This window comes from Bison bison, unplaced genomic scaffold (genome assembly GCF_000754665.1).
Source record: "Bison bison bison isolate TAMUID 2011002044 unplaced genomic scaffold, Bison_UMD1.0 scf7180017864371, whole genome shotgun sequence".
Taxonomy (NCBI): domain Eukaryota; kingdom Metazoa; phylum Chordata; class Mammalia; order Artiodactyla; family Bovidae; genus Bison; species Bison bison.
Window position 1 is genome coordinate 1,129,342 of NW_011494943.1, and position 17,445 is coordinate 1,146,786.

The window sequence follows — 17,445 nt, forward strand, 5'->3', positions numbered from 1 at the left end:
CAGGCCCTCCCCCAATTCCAGTCCCCTTCCCCGCTCAGACCACTCCTCCTGTTCAGGCCCGCCCCTACTCAGGCCCTGCCCCCTGCCCAAGCCCTCCCCACGTGACATTCTCCAGGAAGGCCCTGCAGCACCTTGAACTCTTGTCAAGGAGTCTCTCCCCCCGGTGCTGGGACACTGCTGGTTCTGCCTGCTCCCTCGTGGAGGGCGGGCACAAGAGGAAGGACGAAGGGGCTGAGAGACCGGGGTGGGGACGGGGACCCTCGAGGGGGCCGTGCCCGGGGTTCTGCTGGGGAAGGGCAGGGTGGAGATGAGACTGCGGGGGTGACAGTTTTCTGCTTAAAAGACAAAGGACATGCGCATCTCCTGTATTTTTCTTCTTTGAAATAAATCAAGAAACAAAAGAGTATAGTTTTTTATTGTGTCAGAAACCAGACAATATGTCATCACAAATAATAATGTCATACGTATATACATGTTTCAGGTGTGTGTATAGAGAGAGAACTTTGGAAGGTATGCTTGTACATTCTGTATCTTGAGAAACTTGATGACCGTTCGGTTACTCTGCTGTGTTGACGATAGTTGGATGACCCCATGGTTAAAGTAATTTCCTTGGGGAAACAGTTGAGATGTGTGTTAGCTCCTGCCCAAGCGTGGGCCTGGTGCCAGCATGCACCAGGCCTGGCTCCAGGCTGGAAACGTGACAGGGAGAGCACCCTGGGCTGCAGGGGTCCTGGCCTCACACAGGCACAGAGACAGAGCCCCTCGAGCCCCGGACGGGTCACAGCCCCGCACGGGTCACAGCCACGCAGTGTCCAGGCTTTGCTCCTGGGACAGGTCGGTGAGGTCACACCAAGAGCAGAGCGGCTTCCAGGCAAAGGCGAGAAGACGCGGGCGACGGGTGAAGGGCCGTGGGGAGAAGCGCGAACGCTGAGCTCGGGGTGGGTCAGTGTGTCGTGGTGAGCACAAACGCTGAATTCAAGGTGGGTCATTGTGTCGTGGTGAGCACAAACGCTGAACTCGGGGTGGCTCAGCGTGTTGCAGTCCCATCCCAGCGCCTTCTGGCTTGTGGCTGGACCTGAGGGGGCTCTCTCCCCTCTGAGGGTCTCGGTTCAGTCCTCCCTAATGTGGGTGAGAAACTGCCTGCTGCACAGGATTGCCAGGAGGCTGAAAAACAAAGTCCATGCAGGCGACGGTGGCACGTGGTCATTGATCATGGCCACAAAATCTGCAGGACACGGAGGATCGCTCGGCCCAGGGTGGCCAGAGCCTGGAGACCCGGGTCCCTGAGGACCCAGGTCAGGAGTCTGAGCCGCACCTCGGGGGTGCTGTTTTGGTGTCTGAGCATTGCAGCAGGGGGATGACGTGATTGGATTTGGGGGCGTGGGGTCACACTCTGCGGTGTGAGGATGGAGAGCAGGAGAGAGCACAGCAGAAAGCAGGTCAGTCTCCTCCCAGCCCCACGTTCACTCCTCTCCTCGGTTAGGCCGTAAGAGATGCCAACAAGATCCTATGCACTGGTACAAAATTATCAAAAGCAAAAAAGTGCTACTTGGTCAAAAAGCATAGGAACAACTGCATTCATCCTTCTGGAAACAGCCCACGATAATACAGTCATTAATATAAACAAAAATAGAGTCTGAAGCTCATTGTCAGTCTTGGCTGAAGGGTGGATTTTATATTCCAGTATAATATCAAAAAGCCCCTAAAGCTTCTGTCCTCATTCTCATTCTCTCCTCAGTCAAACCATTACACTCTTTTTAAACATTCTGTTGCTTTATCTTTGGCTGTGCTGGGTCCTCACTGCTGTGCGCGGGCTTTCTCCAGGCGTGGAGACGGGGGCTGCTCTCCGTTGCCTGCTCGGGCTTCTCGTTGCAGAGCACAGGCTCTAGGAGCTCGGGCTCCAGCAGCTGTGGTGCACCGGCAGTTGTCCCACGGCACGTGGCATCTCCCCGGACCAGGGATCGAACCCACGAACCCTGCATTGGCTGGTGGATTCTTAACTACTGTGCCACCAGGGAAGTCCCCCTAACTCTCTTTTTTTCCCCCTTATTGTCTTTTAAATAGAGGTTCTTAGCCTGGGGTTCATCCATGGACAGGCTTCCGGCAACACATGGACGCCCCTGAAACTAGAAGCACATGATAAGCACTTTTTTCCACGTGGGGAGTGACCACACAGCAGTCACCAGATGCTCCAGTGAATCTAGAACACCAGAAAAAGGCCGAGCACCAGGGGCTCTGTCTCCGTGGAGAGAAGACTGGAGTCGCACTGACGGGACTGTTACTGGACGTGAACTGACTTGTGCTGCCCGGGCTGCAGCTCTTCCCTGCCCCAGCGTCTCAGTCAGGATGGGCCGTGCGTCCCGCTCCTCCACCCCAGGCCAAGCCCTGGACCTCCCTGCAATGCCGCTCCCTCCCTTGCCTCCCTCCTGCTCCAGCCACAACCCCAGAGTCATCATCTCTTTATTTTTCACTCTGCATCCACGCCTCAGGGCTGCGACCCGGGTCCTCAAGTGGACTGGGGCCCTGACACCACCCCGGTCCAGTCCCCAGCATTCTTTGCCGTGTGTCTCAGCAGCCTGGACCCTGCTTCTCTGCTTTGCCTGAACCCCTCTTCAGTCTAATCTTTGCAGCAGCTGAAGCGATCCTCAGACCCTCCAGGAGCCCCCTTCGCTGCACTGTTTTGCTTCCGTGCTCGTCACTGACATGTATATACACTCACTGTTTGCATCCTCTCTGTCCCCCGGTGTAATGGAAGCTGGTGACAGCAGAGAGTTGTTTCATCTGTTTTCTTTCACTGCTTCATCTGAAGGACCTATCACAGCTCTTAACCTAGAGCAGAAACCCGGGCGTCTTCCCTGAATGAATTTTATTTTGAGAATGCATTCAGCATCTTCCCGTCCCATCCCTTGCGCTCTGCTCGCCGTCATTCCCATGTATTGTATCTGTCATCGCATGGGATTGTTCGAATGGATCCTGTTTCTTTTCTAGTTCACCTCTTTACTTAAAATAGTAATTGATACAGCGTTCTTTATTGAACCTTGTCATTCCGGGGTTCCCCCAGAGCAACCTGAACGGCTACTTGGCAACTGAAAGAGTTCCCCTCTGTATGCTTCTTACAGGTTCTTCAGATTCAGTGCTATCCTCAGTGGCTTAATAAAGAAATGCCTTTCAGGTCACTGTAACTTACTCAGATCACCACAGCACAATGCTGAAAAGCGACGTGCTGGGCCAGTATCTCAGCTCCTGCGGCCACAGCACTGTTCAGAGTGTAAGGGCCCCTCACAGGTGTACTGGTCGAACTACTTTAATTAGCAGTCGTTTTACGCTTTATCACATGCTGTGCATCTGTGCTGGGAACAGAGGACATATTTTTATAAGATGAATGGACACCTGCTAATGTGTCTGTTTTGTAAGTTTGGAATTTTTAACACTAGTTATTGCTAAAGTAGGAAACATCTGGGCCCAATGCTGAAAGGCTGGGCTTTCTTCTGCCTGAACTATTTGGAACAACTGTAATAGACTTGAGATCTGAGGCTCTTTTGACACCAGCTTAGGTGGTAATTTTTAGCACCCTCAAGGGTGCTAATTTTTAATATTTTTGTATTTGTCTTATACCATTTCAGGCTTTACAAGAAGAACTGGAAAACCGCTCGAAACAAGTGCGATCCATAGAGAAGAAGCTACAGCACAAGGAACTGGAGTCACAGGAGCAGGTACTTGCCCACATGGCCGGTTCGCTTGTTGACTTTCTCCAGGTCCAGGGGCTTGGGGATGGTGGTCGTCCTGTGTCCTCTGGGATGCTGTGGCCTCGAGTGGCAGAATGCTCGGGTCCTGCAGCACGTGGACAGCCACGGGATCTGTCACCCGCAGCCTGCGGGCGGAAGCCCTGCCGCCAGCTCCGCTCCCCTCATTCCCGCATCTCTGTCTCCTGTGCTGGTTTCATCCTAAACCAGCTCAACGGCGACAGTTCCCAGCATCCTGAGCAGGCCTGGGGACACCCAGAGGCAGAGGGGGGCTGCTCATGTCTGGGGTCCTGTTCTGAGCCCTGAGGGCGCCTTTCCCTGGAGCAACCCCCACCCGCAAGACCACTCTTCTCATCTCATTGGCCAGAACAGGCCACATGCTCTGCTGAGACCAGCCAATCCTTGGTGAGAGGACAGAGGGGTCAAACTGGCCTGGACCAATCAGGGTCCACCTGGCGGGGCTGGAGTTACAGGAGGGAGGGGGCAACCTGGACCCGGAGGGGGGGATGCCTGTGTCCGGGACGTAGCTGACAGGGTCTGCTTGTTAGGATAAAGGGACACCATCGTACTTAGAGACACGAATCACGCTTTCTCTTGAATTTTAATTTTCTCCTTCTTTCTTCCATTGTGTTCATGAAACAAATCTAGTATAACCACGATGATCCAGCTATGACAATAGCTAATGACCTATTTTATTTTCAAATGAAAGGGTCTTTTTTGTCGAAGTCTTTTAAATTTTACTAATTTTAAATTAAAAAGCCGACAGAGTATCAATACATATCACGAGTCTTAATGAAACTTTTACTAAATGCATCGCCCTCGGCCTTAACGTACAGCATTGCAGATGTCCTTCTCAGGACCACCAACCTGTGGGACAGAACCCACTGTGGGTGTCGGCAGACACTTATGAGCTGCTGTTTCCTATGGTCCATTCAGCACAGGAATGCCAGGGCGGTCATCTTGACTCTGTGAAGAGTAGCCCTGACGTAAGGCGAATGCAGAGACCTACATCACTTCTGGAGTTGTCGGCAAATGGGACCCCCAGGCTATGCACGCTGTCGTGTCCGACCCTTGCTGCCCCATGGACTATCCTCAGGCTCTTCTGTCCATGGGATTTCCCAGGCGAGAATCCTGGAGTGTGTAGCCACTTCCTTCTCCAGGGGATCTTCCCCACCCTGCAGTCGAACTCTCGTCTCCTGCACTGGCAGGGGGATCCTTTGCCACCGAGCCAGCAGGGGAGCCTGACACCCAGGTGGGGGACTGCAGAGAGTGGCAGGTGTGAGTGTCTGATTGATGCTGCATAGTAATATTAATACTTACTAAATGGACTTGACCTCCCGGAATTCATTCCCCATGTCTGCTGCTCACCCTGCATCATGTGTGCATTGTGGACGTGGCGTGGGCATCTGTGTTATGTCTGTGTAGGATATGTCTTGTGTAGCGTCCGTGCTGGACAGGCAATAGGATCACAAAATATGATTCTAGGATGAAAGATGAGTTGTAACTGTATTTACCCAAGGCCTACAATATGAGAGACACTGCACAAGAAACAGTACACGACTTAGTTCATTTATCCTGATAATCACCATTTAAGGCCAGCATTACACTCCCGTTTCCCTGCTGATGCACTGCAGCTCGAGAGGCTCAGTGACTTGCCCAAGGTCACCCAGCTGCAAAATAGTATGGGTGGGGTCACACCCTGGTTGATCTGAATTCCAAACTTTTGCTCCTGTCATGACAGTTTTTAAGTTACAGCATTTCTAGTTTAAAAATCGACACGGCAGTGACAGGGAAAGTTTATTAAGGCTGGCAGAGGAAGAACCACCGCCCCAGACAGCTGGAACAGGCGGTTAGCTCCCTGTGGCCGGAGAGCAGAGCCCGCGTGGCCACAGGTGAAAACCCACCCAGGAGGCAGTGTGGTCTTGGGGGGATGGCCCAGGTCCCACTGTCGCTGAGGTTAGCTGGGCCCCCACCCCGGCCGGCTGGTGTGTCTGGAACTAGGAGAAGATGACAAGCTTCTTAAGAGCAGGAAGCATGTTCCCTGAAGGACCGGGCCTCCTCCCATTTGTGATAAAATACGACTCAAGGTAAAACTCTGTTGACATCACTCTAATTCATGGCAGGACTTCACACAGAAAACCCCATAATAGATGGAGAGTAGGGAAATTAAGAAATCCCAGATGAACAATAGGGAAGGGTTCAGGAACCACTTCAGTCTTATTTTATTGACTTCTTTTTGATCATCAAAGTTGCTTTCATCTTTGTAGTGACAATAGGTTTCTAAACTGTTTCTTATACTAATTCCTGATATCTTCTATTAGGCTCCAGTTTACCAAAGAAACGTCAGGAAATACCCCTGGGTAAAGCTGAATATTTCATAATCTTTGCAGCCATGAAATGCTGGGTTCTTTCCACAAGATCCTAGGGTGTAGCTTAGCAATTGTTTCAGTAGAACTGAAGAGCAAATCGTGGCGCTCCTTCAGTTCACCTGTGTTTAATCTGATTTAACTTCTGTTTTATCTGAATCCGACCTTTCCTCTCGTGGCACTAATAGCAGCAGTCAAAACCAATCACAAGTGTCGTAACCCACAGTCTTCAGGGCCTCATTGTGTGTGTGCTCACTGAGGGTATTTAAGGTATTTAAAGTGTCAAAATTGTTTGCGATTTTCTATTTTGCATCTGTCAAAGCAATTGCAAAATAACAGTAGTCAACCTGACATCAGCCAATCAACAAAAATGTGTGCAGAACAGCCTCTTGAAATTTTTCTTCTTTCTTTTCAACCAAATGTTATTATCCTGATACTGGCTGCATAAAGAATCAAAACTGAAACTAGCAGAATTAGAAAGGATAATTAACTGGGCATCTTTTTTTAACTTGCTTTAAAAAAAATTTAAGCTGTTTCTGTTTTTCATTTAAGAAAAATTCGTGTGTTTTAATTCTGTAAAAACAAAAAAACTGAATGAGGCATTCTGAAAGATGTGTTTTTACTTAAACACAGAAAGCCGCTTCTCCTCCGGTCTCGATGGCTGGCACCTCAGCTGCCCCCCGCCCACCTTGCCGGCATCGGCCTCTCCTCGAACTCCTCACCCTCAGCATGCCGGTCCCCGAGTGCCCGGGAACCCGTGGCTGCAGAGGGTTAATTTGCCCCTTAAGTGGCATCAGGATAACACCGATGTAGCTAGAAAAGACCGATTTTCTGTCTAAGCCAGCCTTACAGAAACAGGTTGTTGTTGCTGTTGTTTAGTCGCTAAGTTGTGTCCGACTCTCTGCACCCCCACGTACTGTAGCCAGCCAGGCTCCTCTGTCTATGGAATTTCCCAGGCAAGAGTACTGGAGTGGACAGAAACATATCTTTCCTTTAACGCATAAATAAGGAAGTAACACGCTTGAATCAAGATTTCCAGTAGAAATAGCAACAGCCTCAGAAATGCAGATGATGCCACTTTAACGGCAGAAAGCAAAGAGGAACTACAAAGCTTCTGATGAAGGTGAAAGAGGAGAGTGAAAAAGCTGGCTTAAAACTCGACATTCAGAAAACTAAGATCGTGGCATCCGGTCCCATCACTTCATGGCAAATAGACGTGAGAAAAGTGGAAGCAGTGACAGACTTTATTTCCTTGGGCTCCAAGATTGCTTTGGGCATTGACTGCAGCCACAGAATTAAAAGATGCTTGCTGCTTGGAAGAAAAGCTATGACAAATCTAGATAGCATATTAGAAAGTAGAAACATCACTTTGCTGACAAAGGTCTGTATAGTCGAAATGGTTTTTCCAGTGGTCATGTATGGATGTGAGAGTTGGACCATAAAGAAAGCTGAGCACCGAAGAATTGATGCTTTTGAACTGTGGTGTTGGAGAAGACTCTTGAGAGTCCCTTGGACTGCAAGGAGATCCAACCAGTCCATCCTAAAGGAGATCAGCCCTGGATATTCATTGGAACAACCCATGCTGAAGCTGAAGCTCCAGTACTTTGACCACCTGATGCAAAGAGCCGACATGTTGGAAAAGACCCTGATGCTGGGAAAGATTGAAGGCAAAAGGGAAGGGGGCGACAGAGGATGGGATGGTTGGATGGCATCACCGATTCAATGCACATGAATTTGAGCAAACCCCGGGGGAGAGGGAAGGACAGGGCTTCCTGGTGTGCTGCGGTCCACGGGGTCACAGAGCGCTGGACACGACTTAGTGACTGAAAACAACAACAGGAAAGTGATTTTAAAAACCGTCATTCCTCTCCACACCAGGAGTTAATAATATCTGGTTCCCGATAAGATCTGAGCAAGCATCCTAGAATTCCAGCAGCGGAGGGGAGGCTGGGCCTCCGAGCAGACCTCACTGTGTGAGGAGACCGAGTCCTCGGGAAGCCCGTGACGTCCCGTGACGGAAGCGGGCCACCCACCCCAGTGTCATCGTCCATCGGACTGACCACACTGTGATCTGGATCTGTGCTGGACGTCACTCAGGCTCAGCCTGTGTGTGAAACCAAGTCTCCTTTTCGGGAACAACAGGGTCTCATTATTCACTGTGAGACCAGGTGATTTGCAAGCCTTTGTCAAAGTAATTCAGTAAATTATGGAAAATAACGGAAGAAAAGAAATAGTCTAAAATTTTACTAGTGTTCTTAAGACTGCGAAGCCAGGGTCTGTTTATCACAGGGGCACTACACACATCAGCCTCGGACCTCAAACATAATGTAGACAATGCCATACGCGTAACGAAGCCCCTGCTTTGAACCAGGCATTTTCAGCCTCAAACGTGTGAACCTGGATCACTCAGGTTCCCAGAAGATTCTTTTAAATAAATCTGTGAGAACTAGTACTTGGAGATCCAATCAATAAGATGCAACGCCGTGCTTTTCACAAAGGATCATCCTTTCTTTCCTGCACGCATCACTCCTGGGCAGTGTGAGGTGCTGGCCCCCGACGGGAACCGAGAAGAGGCCTGGATGTGCGGGTCCTCCTCCGCCCTCAAGGGGTTCCGAGTGCAGTCGAGCAGAGGCGGTATGGGGCGCGGACTCCAGGCTGGGGTTTGACGATGTGCTTTTCCTCCTAAGGGGCTGTGAGGCTCAGGTCCACAAGGCGGGAGGTTGCCACCCTGGCCCTGCCCGCCATCTCCCCGACTGTGGGGGAGGCTCCCCCAGGGCAGAGCCTCCAGATCCAGTGGCCAGGTCCTCAGCTCAGACCCCAGGCCGCCCAGAGGCCTCGCCGGTTCTCTGGCTGGCATGTTTCGGCAACTGGCCGGTCCCGCTCCTCTCGGGTGTGCCCAGGCCCTACGGTCTAGAGTGTGCGCAGACTGCCCTGAGTGTATCGTGAAGTGCTGGGCACGGCCCACAGTTGAGTCCCAGCCTCGCAGCAGGCAAGGCCGAGACTCATCCGTTCATGCAGGACGGAACCTGCCGAGTCTAGTGGCCAGTCTCACGGCTGATCACGTGCATCTGGGGAGGGGACAGAGGGGGTCCCGAGACCCCCTTTAAGGCCCATGGTGAGGGACCGGGGGAGGCTTCAGGATGAGCACGGCCTGCAGGGGAGGGTCCACCCTGGTCACGATGGGTCACGTGGCCTGTCCAGGCCCTAACTGGCCCAGATATCAGGCTCCTAGGTCAGTAGCCACACCTTCCCATGGGGTCCATGTGGACATTGCGGCAGGATGCGTGTGAAACACGTCAGGAGCCAGGGAACGTGGATGGAGCATGTGTGGTTACAACTCTTCACCCAGGAGAAGGGCCCGTGAGGCAGGCGTCCGCAGAAGGAAAGACACTGGTCAGGATGAGGGGACTGCGGAGAACAGGTTCCGGGTGCCCGGGGGCAGTGGGGAGCCTCCTGGGCGAGGGTCCCGTTGGTGAGGAGGAGAGACCAGGACGTCAGCTACTCTCATTTCATCCCTTGAGAAGCAGTGACAGCAGCAAGCCCGCGTCTGCCTGCTCTGTGCTCTGCTGGGACGCAGTGCCCACCCCGGGTTCAGGGTGGGGACTTGGTCACTGCTCAGAAGGCTGTTTTCAGCTGCAGAGGACATTTTTGTTTAACTGCATAGTGTTTCATGATTGCGTCTTTAGAGAGATCCCTCCAGCAGCAGAAGGTAAAATGAGAGATGACAAGAGCTGAATCCAGCTTCTTCTGCCGTCACACCGTTACCACATTATCGTCTATTCCTGAAGAGTGTGTGGGCCTCCCATGGGGCCCAGTGACCCGTGAGGGAGAAGGTGAGCATCGGGAGGACCAGCGTCAGCGCGGTAAAGCCATCACTGGCCGGCCTTAAAGCCCCGTCAGCGCCAGGGGCCACCAGCGAGCCTGTGGTCACGGGCAGCCTCACAGACAGACATGGGGTGCAGACAGACGGTCAGTTAGGCCAGAATCATGGCAGTCGTCAAGAGGAAGACCAGCTCTGTCTTTTACAGATTTCCAAGCCTTTAATTTCCATTTTCCATAATGGATTTTAAAACTTCACAGTCTTGGCTGCTATGGGCTAACAGATCTGCAGTGCAATCTATTCAGAAGTCCCAACAGCTCAAAACTGTGTTTTATCCCTAAGCACATTATTAAAATGGGAATAATAATTGCAACAGAAATACCATTCAAAGACTTTTACTGACTTTTCATGTTTAATGGTTGTTACTCTGGCTTCTTTCAAGTAGCTTTAATAACCACAGTTTATTTACAAAATTCAGGCTGATTCCTTTGTTCTCAAGACAGCTGGTATGACATGTTGCTGTAAAATGTTAAGCTGTTATGAGAGAGAGAACCACATTTAACTTTGGCCACATCTTATTCTCAATGAGAGTTTGAATTCTTGTCCCTGTTTTCTGAAAAACACTTGAAGCGTGCATTTCATCAAACCATGCCTTATAAATCGTTATTCTGGGAGATTTCCATGGCAAAGCAAGTCAGCCCACTTGCACCCAAAACCACCACCGGAAGCCACGCACAGCGACCACAGAGCCGTTTCCGTGGCAACTCAGAGCGTCTCTGGTGGGTGAGTGGGCTCTGCGCTCCATCACTGCTCTCCTGAGAGTCCCTCCGTGTCGGCCTTCACTTGAGGGGTGGGAGGCAGGTCCCTGTGTGCTCCGCTGTGTGGTTTCAATCTCCTGCTCCGCGGACGTCCCAAAGCCAAGTGCCAGCACAGCGCCCCCTGCATCACTGCAGCTGCTCTGGAAAGCATCCTCTGCGCTGCTGAAGTGGCTGCTGGTCATCAAACGTGGACGGGGGATGAAGCTGGGGTCCAGCCGCGGGACACACGGCTCTAAACTCTGACCTGGGCTGCCAGGTTCAAAGCCACGCTGAGCGCCCGGGGCTGGGTCTCGCTCCCTGCCACCTGTGGGGAAGGGATGTGATCACACATTCTCACTTCTTTTGGTTTGATTTCTTTTTTTTTAAGGTAGTTTTGTCTTTAATTTTAGTCTTTTTTAAAATTAGTTTTTAAAATCCAAAAATAATGGATCCAAATGAGTAAATAATTGTTGTTCTTTTTCAATCACTCAGTCATGTCCGACTCTTTGTGACCCCATGAACTGCAGCACACCAGGCTTCCCTGCCGTTCACTATCTCCCGGAGCTTGCTCAAACTCATGTCCATTGAGTCACAGATGCCATCTAACCATCTCATCCTCTGTCACCCCCTTCTCCTCCTGCCTTCAATCTTTCTCAGCATCAGGGTCTTTTCCAGTGAGTCGGCTCTTTGCATCAGGTGGCCAAAGTATTGGAGCTTCAGCTTCAGTCCTTCCAATGAATATTCAGGGTTGATTTCCTTTAGGATTCACTGGTTTCATCTTGCTGTCTAAGGGTCTCTCAAAAAAGGAGGAACAAAAGCTAAAGACCAACTTCGGCTGTGTCCCACCGTATAGAATTGGTGGACAAGGACAGTGATCAAGCGTTACCGTGGGGGATGGAGTATCGTCTCCCAGGAAAGTAAGAAGGCTGGGTTCCTGGGCCCTATCCTGTCAAGGCATACTTCACTGGCAGTTACTAAGCCCTGAATTCATGGAAATGAGGAAGAAAAAGCAGAGATAAAACACAGGGATGGTAAGAGAGAGTGAGTCAGCATGGTCAGGAGAGATAAGTGTTTGATGACTGTTTATTGTGCTCGTCACATTCAGAAAAGAGTGTCAAATAGTATAAGCCTTACTTGCAATTCCTTTTCTACTGTGGTCCAGCCAGAAAAGATCTCCTTTTCCTGTTGAGGAAGGGCTGTTTTGAGGTAGAAGCAATTGAAATTGTTGTCGAGCGAATGACAGAGCAGAAGTATTTCAGAGATGTGAGATGTATGTCAGTCTATGTTAGGAATAAAGAAGGAAGGGTGTTTTTTTTTTTTTAATACAGGGGAAAAATTCAGAAGTTTAAAAGACCACTTGAACATACTTTCCTTGTAAATCACCTTTTGGATTTCTATACAGAATTGGGCTTCCCTGGTGGCTCAGACAGTAAAGAATCTGCCTGCAATGCAGGAGACTCGGGTTCAATCCCTGAGTTGGAAAGATCCCCTGGAGGAGGAAATGGCAACCCACTCCAGCACTCTTGCCTGGAGAATCCCATGGACAGAGAAGCCTGACAGGCTACAGTCCAGGGGGTCAAAAAAAGTCAGACATGACTCAGCAACTAAACAACAATAATAGCAATTTGACGTATTATGATGCTATTTTAAATGACGTTATTTTTAAAATTTTCATTTTCTCAGTTGCTGGTGCTGAGAAAGACAATTGACTTTTTGCATAGACTTCCTTTATCACATTTAGGGAATTTCTTTCTATTCTTACCAAAAGTCTCTTTTCTTCTTAAAATTATAAATGGATGTTTCTTAAATACCTCCCTTCCATCTTTTGAGATAATTATATGAATTTTGTCCTTTATTCTACTAATGCAGTGGACTTCATAGATTTTTCTAATGTTAAATCCATGTTGCACTTCTAGAATAAGCCTCATTTGATCATGAAGACTTATTCCTTTTTACCTTTTGCTGGATTTTGGTTCACTAATACTTTGTTCAGAATTTTTACATCTATGCTTATGAATGACATTATCCTACAATTTTCTTTTATTGTGATGATCTTATTAGATTTCGGTGTCAAAGTTTGCTGGTCTCATAAGACAAACTGGAGTGTTCCCTCTTTATCTGTTTTCTGGAAGAATTTGTGTAATACTGATAATTATTTCATCCTGAAAATGTTTGTTTGGTAGATTAAGCTATCTGGGCCTAAAGATTTTTTTTGTTGGAAGATTTTCAGTTATTTATGGATGTACTTTGCTTAATGGCTGTGGTATCAGAATTTCTGTTTTAACTTCTGCCTCGTTTTCTCTTCTCTGTTTGAGGCTATAATTTTATATATACATATAAATAGGTATACTCCTGACCTTCTAACTGTGTTTCCTATGTTCTATATTGATTCTGCTTATTTTTTTTAATCTAGCTTCTTCTTCACTGAGTCTCTCCTTAGCTGTGTCTCACCTGCTGTTACACTCGCTCTTAATTTTAAGTGTTGAATATTCCAGAGCTGGAGTTTCTACTTAGATCCTTGTTTACTTTGCGATTCTGTGCTGAAGTTCACCGCTCTTGCCCTAACTTTGTTGAACGTGTCTATTTTGGTTCTCTTAAAGTCTGGGTCTGATAACGTTACACGGATTCACGTGGTTATCATTTGGCTGCATTTGTTTCACTCAGCTTCTGGTCACATGGTCTTGGTTTCTCATGAGCCTGACTATTTTTGATCGTGTGCCAGATATTTTATATGGAACTTGATAGGAATAATTGGAGTCCTAAGATGATGGTCATTTCCTCTGGAAAGAATTTACATTTGCTTCTCGATAGGCAGGTGATGCCCTTGCCATCTTGAACAGCCATAGTCCATTTTGGTGGGCCTCCATCTGGGGAGGGATGGTCTGTGTCCAGCTCACTCCCACTCCTAGGGTGTAGCCCAAGGGGCTCCACCCAGAAGCATGGGTCTTACCGAGCACTCCCCTGCAGTGAGCCCTGGATGCGGTTTATGTCTCCCTGGCTTCTTTGTGAGGCTGTTGAAAGATCTACTCAGCTTCTCAAGCTCTGACCGGCCAACCTAGAATAGGCAGAGGCCCCTGTTCAAATGTCCCCAAAGCCAGACTCCTCAGTTCTCTGCATTTCTCTCCTCTCTGGGTTGGCCCCATAACCCTTCCCTGCCCTCCTGGTTCCCTGATAGCTTGAAGCAGACTTGGTAGAGAGTCATTACTAGAAGCGGAAATCCACCACAGAGCTCCCTTGACTTATGATGAGGTTGCACCCTGATGAACCAATTGAAGTTGACAACGCTACAAGCTGAAAATTCATCTAATATACCGAAGCCACTTCTATTAGCCTAGAGTTGGGTAAAATCATCTAACACAAAGCCTAGTTTATAATAGTGTTGAATATCTCATGCAGTTTATTGAATGCTGCCCTGAAAGTGAAGTTCTTTCAGAATGGTTTGTCGGGACACAAAGGTTATAAGAATGCTGGCTGTTTGCCCTTGTGGTCACTGACTGACCCGGAGCCGCTGCCCAGCATTGCCACAGGGTTGTATCACTAGCCCTGGAAAAGACCACAATCCAAAGTGTGGTTTCCACTGAAAGTGTATCACCTTCACACCTCTGTAAAACAGAAAATGGGGAGTCGTTCCATCATCAGTCAGGGGCCATCTGCATTTACATTGCTGTGAATTACTCGATCACATTATTGCTAATCTCTTCTATTGACTTGATTTTCTAATTTGATCTGTAGAAATTCATTTTCATATGAACTCTATTAATGATTTGTTAAATATGTTGCAAGTGCTTTCTCCTAGTTGCTTACCTTTAATCTCTTTATCCAATATGTTAATTTTTGAGAACATTATCCTCTGTTTTTCTCCTTTATGATTTCTAAGCTTGCTTAGGAAGGTCCTCCCTCCCCCAGGATTATAAAACATATTCTCTTTTATTTTCTTCCATTACTAATGAGAGTTTTGTTTTATGCATTTTGACTCTTTAATCCACCTCAAATTTATTGAAATATACCATATGGTATGAGGATTATAATAGAATGTTCCCCCAAGGAGAGGCCCATTCTCTCATCTGTAGACTTTGTGAATATATACATCACATGGCAGAAGAGAGTCTGCCAAGGCAGCTGAAGTGAAGAATTGGTGAGCGTGAAGCAGGGGCGGGATCTCAGATCAAGCGGGCAGTGAGCTCAGTGTAAGCACGGGGCTGCATCAGGGGCAGAGGGCCCTCTGGCTGGAGGCAGAAGGCAGTGACCGAGGTGGGGCCAGAGAGCCTCAGAGAGGTGCAGGGCCCGGGGGAGGGCCCAGGTGACACCCAGCAGGGCGGGGGGCGTCGCTCTGTGGGGAACTGAACTCTGTCCACAACCTCAAAGAGCGCCTCCAGGTGAGAGTCTGGCCCTCACCTTCTGCCGCACGAGACCAGAGCAGAGGGACCGGGAGCCCCAGCCCTCCCCTGGAACTGGGAGGTGGTGGGCTTGTGCTGTTTGAGCTGCTCTGGTTGTGGTCGTTTGTTACAGCAACCCTACAACTGGTACAGGGATCTTAATGTATTTCCAAAAATATACCCAGTTATTGGAACCATTTATGGACTGAGATATTCTTCCCCTATTTACTGGAAATGCTGCTTTGTCAACAGTCAGATTTTCCATTTGTGTGTGAATCAGCTTGGGACTTTGTATTCTTTCCTGACCATCAGCGTCCTGTGCCAAGATGAGTCACAGGGTATGGTGCTCGGAGGCGTGGACTCCGGAGCCCCAGGGCCGGGGTTCAAATCCCAGCTCTGCCACTTCCACTTTGAACAGATCAGCTTACTTTTTTTACCTAGGTTTCCCTGTCTTGAAAGTGGGTTAATAATTACACCCACCTCACAAAATTGTTGAGAAGATTGTCAGTTGCTGCTGCTAAATCGCTTCAGTCGTGTTCAACTCTGTGTGACCCCAGAGACGGCAGCCCACCAGGCTCCCCTGTCCCTGGGATTCTCTAGGCAAGAACACTGGAGTGGGTTGTCATTTCCTTCTCCAATGCATAAAAATGAAAAGAGAAAGTGTCCAACTTTGTCCAACTCTTCGCGACCGCATGGACTGCAGCCCACCAGGCTCCTCCGTCCATGGGATTTTCCAGGCAAGAGTACTGGAGTGGGGTGCCACTACCAGTCAGTTACTACATGTAATTCCCTCACAAGGGCTAGTGCATAGCAGGTTGTGTTATCTGTAGGGAGCGTCTTCTCTTGTCATTGTTTTAGGATTGTCTTACTTATTCTTGAGCATTAGTACTTTCACACGGGTCTCAGAATAGCTTCCGTGGTTTAAAATCTCACCGAGGGTTTGGTTAGAATCGCTCTTACTGCACTTCACCAATCAGTCTTCGAAGAATTAATGCCTTTGCATTAATTATTAATTAATGTTTGTATTTCATTAGGTCTCCTTCTGATCTTCAGTACAATTGAAATGTTTTCTTCTATGGACAGTGTACATTTCTTATTAGATTTATTCCCAAATACATCATGGCATGTTTTGCCTTTTGTGCATTTTCCCTTTATGTTCTCTAAACAGTTGTCCCTGTTGTTCAGAGACATACTGACACGTGTTTGTATATATCCACCTCAACCAGAGCAATTTATTTTTCCTGGTTTCATTCTTTTTTATGGCTGAGTAATAGTCCACCGCGTGTCTGCACCACATCTTCCGTATCCGGTCGTCTGTCGGTGGACGCTGAGGCTGCTTCCGTGTCTTGGCCACTGTAAATAGTGCCCCTGTGAACACTGGGGTGCGTGTGTCTTTTCCAAGGATGGTTTTCCCTGGATATATGCCCAGGAGGGGGGTTCAGGGTCACATGGTAGCTCTATTTTCAGTTTTCTGAGGAGCCTCCACTCTCTCCTCCACAGAAGCTGCTTGAGTTTACATTCCCACCCACAGCGTCAGGCTCCCTTTCGGGTTCCTGAGAGTTTCTGCTTCCTGTGACAAAATCTGTGGGGTTTAGACCCACACCTTCATTATAATTACCTGTGTGCATGCCTGTCCTTCCCGCTGGACGGAGATGCCCATGAGGGCAGAGGGTGTAACGTGCTAGGAACACACACACACGTGCATCTACACGCATGCCGGCATATACACACACACACACGTACACACACGCGGGGAGCCTCTCCCACGCGTGACCCAGCACCGTCACTCCCTTGGGTCCCGCACGTGCTGGCGGGCAGCCGGGGGAGCCTCCACGCCTCCTCAGCCGAGCGCCAGCGTGTCCCCCGTGGACCCGCAGGGCTGGACCCCAAGCAGGGGGACGAGTGTCATCCCAGCAGCAGCAGAGCGGAAGACGCCCCGCCGGCCCGCCCAGGAGGCGGGGCCCTGGGTCTGACTGGCGCTGTCGGAGGCGCTTGATTCCTTGTCGCCTCTGAAATCCCAGGAATGCTGCTCCCCAAAAGCTACATGCAGTTGGGCAGTTTTAGGGTTTTCTTTGCCTTCGTGGTTATGAATTATATGGACTCTGATTGCTTAACTACAAACTGAGGGTTTTCCAGGTTGGGGATCGGAGTTATGAGAAGAAAACTGCTGAAATACAAGTCCCTGGGGTGACAAGGGCCCCTGGGTGTGGGCAGGAGGTTCCAGACCTAGAGTCGCACTTACTGTGCGTGTTGGACACTCCACACACCTGGAGGCCCCAGCCGGTCAAGAGCAAGGCCCCATGTGAGAACTGTTTACTAATCAAAAATAAAATTTCCTAAATG

At 49.2% G+C, this 17,445-nt stretch overlaps 1 protein-coding gene across 1 annotated transcript in view; it reads left to right on the forward strand.

Moving 5' to 3' along the window:
* Window positions 1-17,445, forward strand: part of CEP112 (centrosomal protein 112kDa) — a 318,653-nt gene that overhangs the window by 286,110 nt on the left and 15,098 nt on the right. Inside the window, 1 exon segment of the mRNA XM_010856057.1 lies at window positions 3,624-3,713. Within this exon segment, the coding sequence (XP_010854359.1) occupies window positions 3,624-3,713 (90 nt within the window).